This window comes from Mus caroli, chromosome 9 (genome assembly GCF_900094665.2).
Source record: "Mus caroli chromosome 9, CAROLI_EIJ_v1.1, whole genome shotgun sequence".
NCBI classification, from domain to species: Eukaryota; Metazoa; Chordata; class Mammalia; order Rodentia; family Muridae; genus Mus; species Mus caroli.
In genome coordinates this window covers 10,652,208-10,662,845 of record NC_034578.1, presented here as the reverse complement: position 1 = coordinate 10,662,845, position 10,638 = coordinate 10,652,208, and the positions used below count along the sequence as shown (strand labels likewise).

The window sequence follows — 10,638 nt, the reverse complement described above, 5'->3', positions numbered from 1 at the left end:
CCCTGGCTGTCCTGGAACTCACTTTGTAGACCAGGCTGGCCTTGAACTCAGAAATCCTCCTGCCTCTGCCTCCTGAGTGCTGGGATTAAAGGTGTGCGCCACCACGCCCAGCTTAAAAATGGGAGTTTTAAGTGTATTTAAAGCCATAATTATAGCCATGATAACCCATTAAAATTTTTGTAGAAGAAAATCTTTTTAAAAAAGGAGATAAGGCAGCAGATTAGTTGTAGAAATACATCCTGATTTATAAAATCCTGCAGAAGAGTCCTAAATCAGCATGAAAGCCAAGCAACACAGTTATCTCTGCAGGACCTAAGGGGTTTAGGATGGATGTCATGGCAGTAGGCACCTCTGGAAATGAGACCTTTTCTCTGAAATCTAGGACATTATTAGGCAGATGGAGCAGAAGACTACAGTTCATGTTCTACAGCACGAGTAAAGGTAGATTCTGGACTGGAGATTACTCAGCAGTGAATTTTAAAATGTTAGATAGTGGAAATTTGAGCTGCTGTTTTCCTTTGGGTGGAGAATCCAGACCTGTTTCCCCGAGGAGATCTTTCACTGTGGACTATGTCCAACCTAGAGGAAATAAACAGGTCCCCATGTAGGTGATCACCATCCAAAATGAGCTCACTTCCAGTCAGTTTCCTGATCTGTAACCAACTAAGGACTGTCAGGTGTCTGATGAAGAATTTAAATGTGCATGTGAGAGATCAAAACTAAGAGACAAGCAGCCTCTTCAAAGAGACTATGTCAAGGAACAGAACTTGAAAAGCAGTGTTTTTTAGAGATTAAAATTCGTGTATCTGTGAAACAAGATCAATATGAAAAAGTGGAATCCACACAATAAAAACTAAGGCAACAGAAATGACCTACTGCAAAATCAAAAGTTCAACAAAAGGAAAAAATACGGATTTGTGAAGATGAGGAAAAAAACTCAGAAGATTCAGTTTACCAATTTAAAAGACCTAGAGAATTAGGAGAAATAAAAATATCAGAAGGGGTTGACCCATGGACATGGTAGCATCCAGTTAACAGGTATTGCAGAGAGAGACAGGCAGGGAAAGCCCTCAAAGAAGTAGCTCAGAAACTTCATAAAGCTAGCCTTGTTTGTCAGGCTAGCTAAACACCGGGAGGAAAGCTTCTATGGGCCAAAGGGGAAAGCCAGACCAAACTCACTACAGAAAGTATAAAAACAAGGGGCATCTACACCAGAACCCACAAAAGCAAGTTTGAAAGTTAATAAACTCTAATAAAACTGCAGAATAAAAGCTATAATAATCACGTAAAAAGATAAAATTAAGATAATACTTGTGTTTGTGTTTACATGAGAAAATACGTAACATAAAACATTTTAACTTCAATGGAATTAAAGAACTATAAAAGCTATGCCAAATAGGCAGAAAAATTAATAAATCTAACAAAGGGCTTACAGTGTACTATGTACAAGTAATATGTAAAATGTTTGTCTAAACAATATGGAAACACCCTACTGTTAATGAAGAGTGGACAAACAAGAGTGGGTGAGTATGACCAGCTCCAAAGGCCAGCACTACTGAAAACGTTCATCTCCATGGTGACCCAAGATATGCAAATTATAACTTGAGCTATACTTCACCAAGTAGTAAAAGGCTTTAAAGACTAAGGTTGCTCAACATTGGGGAATAATAGTTTGTTACAGAAAAGCATTGGCACTATGTGCTAAAGATCTTAAAATCATCCATACTGTCATTTCATTTACATGTATGCAACCTGAGGAATTTCAATATTTTACGGGGTGTGCTGTTTCAGATTCTTGAAGACAGGTGAATATTTGCATGTAAGTGATAGGTAGTAACTATGGTCATGTGAACAATAATTGTCCAGAGAGGGGAGAGGTGAATCATTTCTATAATTCTTTTTCCACTTTTTCAGCTGAACTTCTCAGCTAACAAGCATTATGATTGATGAATGATAGTCAATAAAAAATGATGCTGTATGAGGAAATGGTGGATAATATTTGAGGCAAGGTGCTAGTAATCCCCATGTAAAGCAGTAGATTTGGAGCATGCAAATAGCATGTAATACATATATTACTCCTTTACAGCGTGTTCTAGGGCTGTAGGGGAAAGGGCCATTAATACTTTGTCTTCAAAACACACACACACACAAAATGTAGGCATTGTTACTATTTGTTTATTCTGTGTTGAGGGTTTCAGGGAGAATGTGCCATGGTGCACATGTGGATGCTAGAGAACAACTTGTGGTTGGGGTTCTCTACATCACCCTTTGGGTCCTGGAGAGTGAACTCAGATCATCAGTCTGGGCAGCAGGTGCCTTACCCACTGAGTAAGCTGGCTGACTGGAGACACTGTTTTTTAAAAGATGAAGAGCAATGGCTTTCTAATTTCCAGAGATTCTTCAGATTAAGACATCATTTATTCTTTAACATACTGATGAGATTAACTACTTTTCTTCAGCTGTCAGAACCATCCAGTCTTTTGGGGTGAAGGTTCCCGTTACTATGGTTGCCACAGATCAGATGAAGTCTACATGACAACTGTTCTTTACTTGAGAGAAGCCAGAGGCCAGACTTACTGTGAAGGTGAATATTTGAGATTTAGCTGCAGTACTGAAGGATTGCTGTAACAATAGTTGGCAGATTCTGGGCAATTCTATCATGAGCATGATTAAACTTGTAAAAACACAGTATTGCCTTTGGATATGTAGCATCTTAAGACTATATACAGAGACATTGCTTTATTCTTTCTAGAGTATTTAAAAATGTAGTTTAAAAAAACTCTATATGCCTAGCTCAAACCACATTTAATTGAATATTCAATTAGAAACGGGGACTTATGTTAACAGCAAGCATTTCTATTATGTCTTGAGAAAAGATTCTCAGTGTTGAATTTAACTTTCCTTTTAAATTATCTCTTTTAAGACCATGTTCTTGAATGTAATATTTGCCTATATATTTAAACTTGATTGTATATATCAAAGTAATTTAAAAATCATATGTATATGATTATGTGGGTATGCACATTTGTATGGATGTGCATTTGTCCCTGTGTGCCTATGTAGAGGTCAGTAGTACATCTCAGGTGTCTTTATCATTCTCCATATTATTATTATTATTATTTTGAGATAGGGTCTCTCACTGAACCAGAAGTTAGTTATTTAGGATGGACTACTCCCCACCAGTCTATCTCTTCTCTGTCCCCACTCCTCAGCTCTAGGGTTACAGACGCAGTACCATGACTGACTTGTACATAAGCCCTGAGATAGAGACTCTGGTCCTCGTGTTTGTGCTGCAAGGACTTTACCCATGGAGCAATCTCTCTAGCCCTATAGATAATTTTTAAGATTAAAAACTTGGAATAAGATGGGGAGTTATTACATGATACATGGAGTATTGGTAGAAATCAACCTTCAAGGCTTATGGAATTTACTAAGTAGGCTGCATCTTGAGGTTTCTTATGGGGAGGGTAAGAACACAAAGAGACCTCATGTTGATGAAGCTGGCCTCAGGCTCTCACAGTAGCCTCTGTTGATGCCTTTGAAATTACTGACCATTTAGATAGGAAATGAGATAAAACTGTCAGGTGACTGGTAGAGCTGTGTTACCATTGGTGTAAATGAAGATGTCCACCAGAATTACTTTCAAGGGGAAATGGTCCACTTGTTCTTCACAGTTGACTTTCAAATCCTCAGTGGAAGATCCAACACATGAGCAAAGTTGAGAGCATGAGTAGTAAAGGGGCTGTGACAGAGAGTTAGACAAAGGGACAGATGTCAGCACCAATGAGTGCCAACAGCATGCTAGGTGGAAAGTTAAGATTGAGACCTGAGCAATGAGAGAAGGTTGCACGTACATGGTATGAGGGTAGTAGTGGTGGGTCCAAGGAACAAAATAAAGTCTAGAGAAGAGGGATAGTGACATAGAGGTCAAGGACTATGACTACTAAACACCAGCATGAGTAAGGCACTCCCAGAGTGGCATCCGGTGGGGGAAGTCAGTTTGTCAAGAAGGTCATAAGCTTTACCAAGAAAGATACTGGTGACTGATAGCTTCATAAAGGACATGGTGATAGTATTTGCTTAACTGACTGCAGTCTGGACTGAAGGTGGGAGGTTGCCAAGGGAAGGAGCTGAAGTGCAGAGACCAGCTTGGGAGAGGAGTAGTCTCTTCTGGGAGGAGAGCAGGAGAGATGGGGTACAAACAAGAGGAGACAGGACTCTGTGGGCCATTGGGCCTCAGTACATTGTATGGAAGACAAGGCAGAACCAGATAGAAATTAAGACTGAAGACACAAGTCAATGGGTTTTCAAATCATCATCTCCACATCAATTGCCATAAAGCAGGGCTGCTGATGAGCCAATTCCATGGATCTGTGAGGCTGCAAGGGGTAGGATAGAAAACTGTTTCAATAAACATTTGGCAAGTGAAGGTCGACGTGATAAATCCCCAAAGAACTGCAGGAGATGAGAAGGGATGGATTTTGTTGAGACAGAAAAAGAAGATGAGGGTCAAGTTCATCTAGTTAGGAAAAGGTAGAGTAGAAAAATTAAGGATATGAGGAGAGAGATTGCGAAAGGAGAGAAATAGTGTGATTAAGAGCACAAAATAAAAACTAGAGAAGATATCAAAGCTTAAAAAAGTATTCAGTTTAAGATGTGGCTCATTTATAAATCAGTTTTTGGTATTCCATGCTTCTACCTCAGCATTCCCAGCACCCTAACAGAAATGTTTGACCAGATGGAAAAAAGATTAGCCTTAGAAATGGCATCTCCTCCTCCCTCACCGCCCTCAGTGCTCTTTCTGATAGATTCTGATCTAGGATAGATGGATCATTATGTGCTTGCTCTCCCATCTACATTCTACATTCTGTAGACTTTGTCTTTCTGATACGTGGCCATGGAGAAGCTCTGACCTGACTGAACCCCTCCCGTTTACTTTCCTTATATATCTGGGCAGCCCTTACTCATAGAGAAAGTTTCACCATTCTGTACTGGGCTGTGTCAGACCAGTGATGCAAAAACATTTATGTGACCATAAAATCACACAATGTGAGTTATGCAAACAGCTGACCCATATTTAATTTTCTTTTTTCTTAACATATTTTCACTTCATATTCTAGTTACCTAGATTTTTTTAAACTGCATGTTTGGTTCATTTCTAACCACCCTTTCCTTCAAATCCAGGTATTCATGCTTTCTGGCATTGGTGCTCATTTCTCTAAAGTATTTGAAGCTAATATAGAGAAGTTTGTAAAGATCCTCATGGTAGATGAATGATCACAACAAGCCACTCTGATAAGCATTAAGTAGCATCTAGGTTGAGAACATATTAGCAACTGCACATCCTGCAAATTCCTCCTTGGGCTCCCTCCCACAAACATCTCTTTCACAGAAATACACACTCTGTGTACTTTGAACACTGACTTTGAACTTTGAACGTACATTTCTTTGTCTTGTCTCAATCTTAATAGATGGAATCTTGTAATAGGTATCCTCTTGAATTAGAAAAATCCTGATATCAAATTTATAAAACTGGTTCCCATCTTTCCCGCTTGATGGTCTTCTGTTAGAGGTTATTATAGCAATGCACTTCTCCATCCCACTGTTGGTGAGTGTTGGATGCTTGCAGAATGGGTATTAGAAACACTATCGCCAGTGCTCTCAGACCATGGCACTAACAGCCATCTAAGGAGGCTCTGCAAGTACTATACAATGATCTGTTTAATTTGAATTTCGCTAAGAGCTTTTAAAAAAACATTTTCAAACCTTTTTCTTTCAGATTGTGTCTTAGTAACATCCCGGAAGAGATTCTGCTGCACCCCTGTCTGTGCACCCAGTAGCCAACAAGAGGAAAGAACCAGGTTCCAACGGGACATATTAGACCAAGGCTCCCTGACTGAGCTGATGCCCTGAGTGCTGGCTCTGGGTTAGTCAGCAAGCCTAACAAAAGTTAGTCCCATCATATGCACAGAGGCTGTCAGGAGATTCGGCTCCATCACAGCCACAGCAAGTCTTTTTTATTTATTTTTTAAATCCCCTTCCTCAATCCTGTGCCTATATTGGAATTTGGTGTATACATTGAAGCTATGAAGACTAAGTCCACATGCACTCAGAATCCAAATTGCAGTATAATGATATTTCGTCCAACCAAAGAAGAGTTTAATGATTTTGACAAATACATTGCTTACATGGAGTCCCAAGGGGCACACCGAGCTGGACTGGCCAAGGTCATCCCACCAAAAGAATGGAGGGCCAGGCAGTCTTATGACAATATAAGCAACATCTTGATAGCAACTCCCCTGCAGCAAGTGGTCTCTGGGCAGGCAGGCGTGTTCACCCAATACCATAAGAAGAAGAAAGGCATGACAGTGGGGGAGTATCGTGAGCTGGCCAACAGCAAAAAGTACCAGACCCCGCCACACCTGGATTTTGAAGATTTGGAGAGAAAATACTGGAAGAATCGCCTGTATGAGTCACCGATTTATGGTGCTGACGTCAGCGGCTCCCTGTTTGATGGGAAGACTCAACAGTGGAATGTGGGTCACCTGGGAACAATTCAAGACCTATTGGAACAGGAATGTGGCATAGTGATTGAGGGTGTCAACACGCCCTACCTGTACTTTGGCATGTGGAAGACCACCTTTGCGTGGCACACGGAGGACATGGACCTGTACAGTATCAACTACCTACACTTTGGGCAGCCCAAGACCTGGTATGCTGTGCCCCCTGAGCATGGCAGGCGCCTGGAGCGCCTGGCCAGGGAACTCTTCCCTGGCAGCTCCAAGGGCTGCCAGGCCTTCCTGAGGCACAAGGTGGCGCTCATCTCACCCACTGTGCTTAAGGAGAATGGCATCCCCTTTGGCCGCATCACCCAGGAGGCTGGGGAGTTCATGGTCACCTTTCCCTATGGCTACCACGCGGGCTTCAACCATGGCTTCAACTGTGCAGAGGCCATCAATTTTGCCACCCCAAGATGGATTGACTATGGCAAGGTGGCATCTCAGTGCAGCTGTGGGGAGGCCAGGGTGAGTTTCTCCATGGATGCCTTTGTGAGGATCTTGCAGCCTGAGCGATATGAACTGTGGAAACGTGGCAAAGATCAGGCAGTTGTGGACCACACAGAGACTATGGGACCTACCAGTCAGGAGCTCACCACCCGGTGGGTGACCAAAGCACCAAGAAAAAGTTGGGGCTTGAAGCGTTTCCGGCTTCGCCAGGTCTCACGCTCTGTTCTGCCTATAGCAAGTAATGTTCCTTGCAACATGCAGGTGTGCCACACCTCCAGGCAACCATCAGATGTGAAAGGTGATGAGGTCCAGAAGTCTGACTCAGCCAGAGCCCCACTACATCCTCTGAGTCTGTCTTCTTCTGGTCACATATCAACTGGAAGATGTGGTCTTGGTCGTCGTCCTTGTGAACTAGGAGTTCAGGAGTCCTCCAATGGAGCTCCAGTCAAGAGGCGACTTCCAGCAGGCACAGATGACACAAGCCCCAGTCCAGAGCTTCAGCCCCAGTCTGTGAGTGGAGACTTAATAGTCAACTCAGGACTTGTGAACCCTGGCCCACAGCATCTTATGACAGCTTCTGAAGGGGTATTGACCTCCGACCCCTAAACCTATGTCCTGGTTTATAGTTCATTGTCTTGCACTAAGGATGCTCCCTAAGTCCATTACCTCATAGTTTTGACTGAGTTTGCAGGACATTGGCCATACCTGAGAGAGCTCCTGGTCAGTTCTAACTCCTAAACACACCATGCACTTCCAGAACCTGGCAAGCCTCTGGATAACTGCTAACTCCTGCTCTTCCAGCTGAGGTTTCATTGGCCACTACTGTCGAGTTTCTGCAAGCTAAATTCAGCTGAGGCTGCTCAGCACTGATCTCCCATCCTCAAGGCCAACTCTAGAGGCAGCAGAGCATTCACAGTTTCCTCCCCCTCTGCCATTTCTTGCAAAATATCTGACTTTTGACCACTAGATTACTCCTCACAAAGAAAGTAGTCACAAAAAAGATTAAAACCACTTGAGAGTCTCAGATGACCTCTCGAAGTTGATGTCTTACACAGTGTCTCACCCAGCTTTCACAAATAAAGCAAAGCAGCCAAAAGGTTACACCTAGACTTTATTTCTAATATTGAAGTTTCAAATAGTGGATCACTGGGACGACACTCTGTCTCCTGAAATGGTCATGTCTAATCTAGGGAAATAAGTCATTGTGCAGTAACAAGTTCTTTGTTTCTCCCATACCACACTTTCAATTTGCATGAAAGCCATTCATTTTTATTTACAAGTGTGTGAGTGTGTTGTATGTCTGGTAGTGTGTGAGTCAGGGTGCAACTGGGGATGTCAGAGGATATTGGCTAGAGTTGGTTCTCCCATGTACCATGTGGGGGCCCTAGAGATCCCACTCAATGCAAAGAGTCGGTGGCAAGCATCTTTGCCCACTTAGCCATCTCATTGGCCCAATGCCTTCTCATTTCCTTGTGAAGCAAATTCCTATGGATGTCATGAGACACCACCCCCACATAGCTGCCTTCTTCCCTCTATGCCTGGACACAAATGAACTCCTTCTAGTCCCAGGAGAACAATCTCCAAGCTCCATGGCAGTCTCTGGCTCGGGATGGTTCTGCACATAGAATTTGGTGCTCTCACCCTGTCTTTTTCTACAGCTGGGCCTTGGAAAGGCCCCCTGTGCTGTGCAGCCTTCCAGGATGAAGTGGCTCCAGGCCTTCTCTCTATGTATATGTCTGATAGTAACATCTAAGGAGGGACTAAAGATGGACCAGCAGGTTAAAGCAGTTGGCTCACAAGCCTACAGACATATCAACCCTCAGAACTGTGGTGGCATGAAGAACCATTTCCACAAAGTGACATCCATCCAAAACAAACACTTCCTTACACACACACACACACATCTTCACCACCCCACACACATATACACCTATGCAAATGCTAATATTTATCTGGGTATGAGAGCTCAAGCCTTTGATCCCAGCTCTCAGGAAGCAGAGACAGGCCCATATGAACGGCCCAGCCTGCTCTACAAGTAAATTCCATCTAAGGATACATATATCCTGTCTCAAAAAACAAAAGAAAATGTAAGTCAATATTTGTTCTAAGTACACTTAATGGGTTAAAAGAGAGGCTCATTTTTTCTTCTGTCTACTGAGCATCAGAGCTCTCACTAGGGACACATGCAGAGGCAAACTTCCTGCACCTAGATAGAGTGCTGAGGTAGAAACTAAAACTGAGCGGTCGCTGCCAAGGCCTTTGAATTTTAGCACTGGGAAGAAGAAGCACGAGGATTATGAGTTGAAATGCAAGCTGGGTTTAAAGGGTGAGCTACATATTAAGACTTGGGGCTTCTGAAGAAAAGAAACGAAAATCCAAATCCTGACCATCATGCAGGGTGGTTTCACAGTCTCATAATAGTTCTGCAAAGGAGAAAGTTAATGTTCCATAAATTCCACTAAAGCAAAGGAAGGATGCTTTTCTTTGTACAATTCTGTTGTGCTTTTAAGACGGGATGTCAGCTGGGTATGGTGGCATATGCCTTTAACTCAGCATTCCTGAGGCAGAGGCAGGTGGACTTCTGTGAGTTCCAAGACAGCCAGGGCTACACAGAGAAACCCAGTTTTGAAAAGAAAAGGATTGAGATTAAAAAAAAAAATGAGTATAGTGTATTTCCAGGATGGCCTCCAATTGGCTATGTAGCTAGGAGATGGCCTTGAACTTCTGGTCCTCTTACCTCCATCTCCCAAGTGCTGCGGTTAGAGGGAGTGCAACCATACCCAGTTCTTCTTAACCACAAGTCTCAGGCATGTTTCTCTTTCTCTCCCTCGCTCCCCCGCTCTCCCCTCCTCGTTGTTTCTTATTTTTTGCAATTGGAGTCTTGCTGTGGAGTCCAGGCTTTCTGTACTCGGCTGAGGTCTCCAGCCTGGAGTTCCTAGTGCTGGACAATGGTGGCCTGCTCCTGCACCCTGCTTTCTGAAGGCTTCCTTCTCACCCGGCATGGAGATTACCTCTGTGGCCCTATCAAGCTCTGGTCATAGAAACCAACCTACTAAATAGCTTTGTCAACTATACACACCCAGCTTATTTTCCTGGTACTCTTCATGCTGGTTGTATTTTTCATGTTGACAGTCTCAGGTAACCCAAACTGGCCTCAGATTTGGTGCAGGAGCCAAAGCCTTAACCTTGAACTCCTGACTGTCCTGCTGCCCCCCAGCCAGTGGCTGGATGGCAGGGAAGCAGCACCACACCCAGTTTGTGCAGTTCTAAGGTTCAAACCCAACCACTGTGACAAATGATGTACATTCCCAAACCGTGCTGCATTTTATTTTGCCTCAGCTTCTGTAAATACCTTTACTTACCTTTGATGTTAACCATCCAACTTCGTATTTAAACCTGACTAGTTTTCTATTCAGTTCGACAGGACTCTCTTCTTTGTTTTACTATCTTTCCATTCACCTTAAACTATCTTACTTTCTCTGCTAATTTCATAATATCAGAATTTATTAAAAACAGGTTCCACTATTCTGCTTACCTGTTGTCCTGCTTGTGATTTCTTCTGAATAAAATACACATGACAAAACACATCACCTCTGGTTTTCAGTTATTGTGGAGTGTCCACCAGAAGAGA

At 42.9% G+C, this 10,638-nt stretch overlaps 1 protein-coding gene across 4 annotated transcripts in view; it reads left to right on the top strand.

Moving 5' to 3' along the window:
* Window positions 1-9,541, top strand: part of Kdm4d (lysine demethylase 4D) — a 38,910-nt gene extending 29,369 nt beyond the window's left edge. For 3 of the 4 annotated variants that reach the window (XM_021172761.1, XM_029481055.1, XM_021172763.2), the window contains 2 exons: window positions 2,460-2,584; window positions 5,780-9,541. In XM_021172761.1, coding sequence (XP_021028420.1) covers window positions 6,087-7,613 — 1,527 coding nt within the window. In that variant the 5' untranslated portion in view covers window positions 2,460-2,584; window positions 5,780-6,086 and the 3' untranslated portion in view covers window positions 7,614-9,541. The remainder of the gene's footprint in view (window positions 1-2,459; window positions 2,585-5,779) is intronic. The other variant, XM_021172764.1, reaches the window with a different exon arrangement.
* The last annotated feature ends 1,097 nt before the right edge of the window (window positions 9,542-10,638 follow it).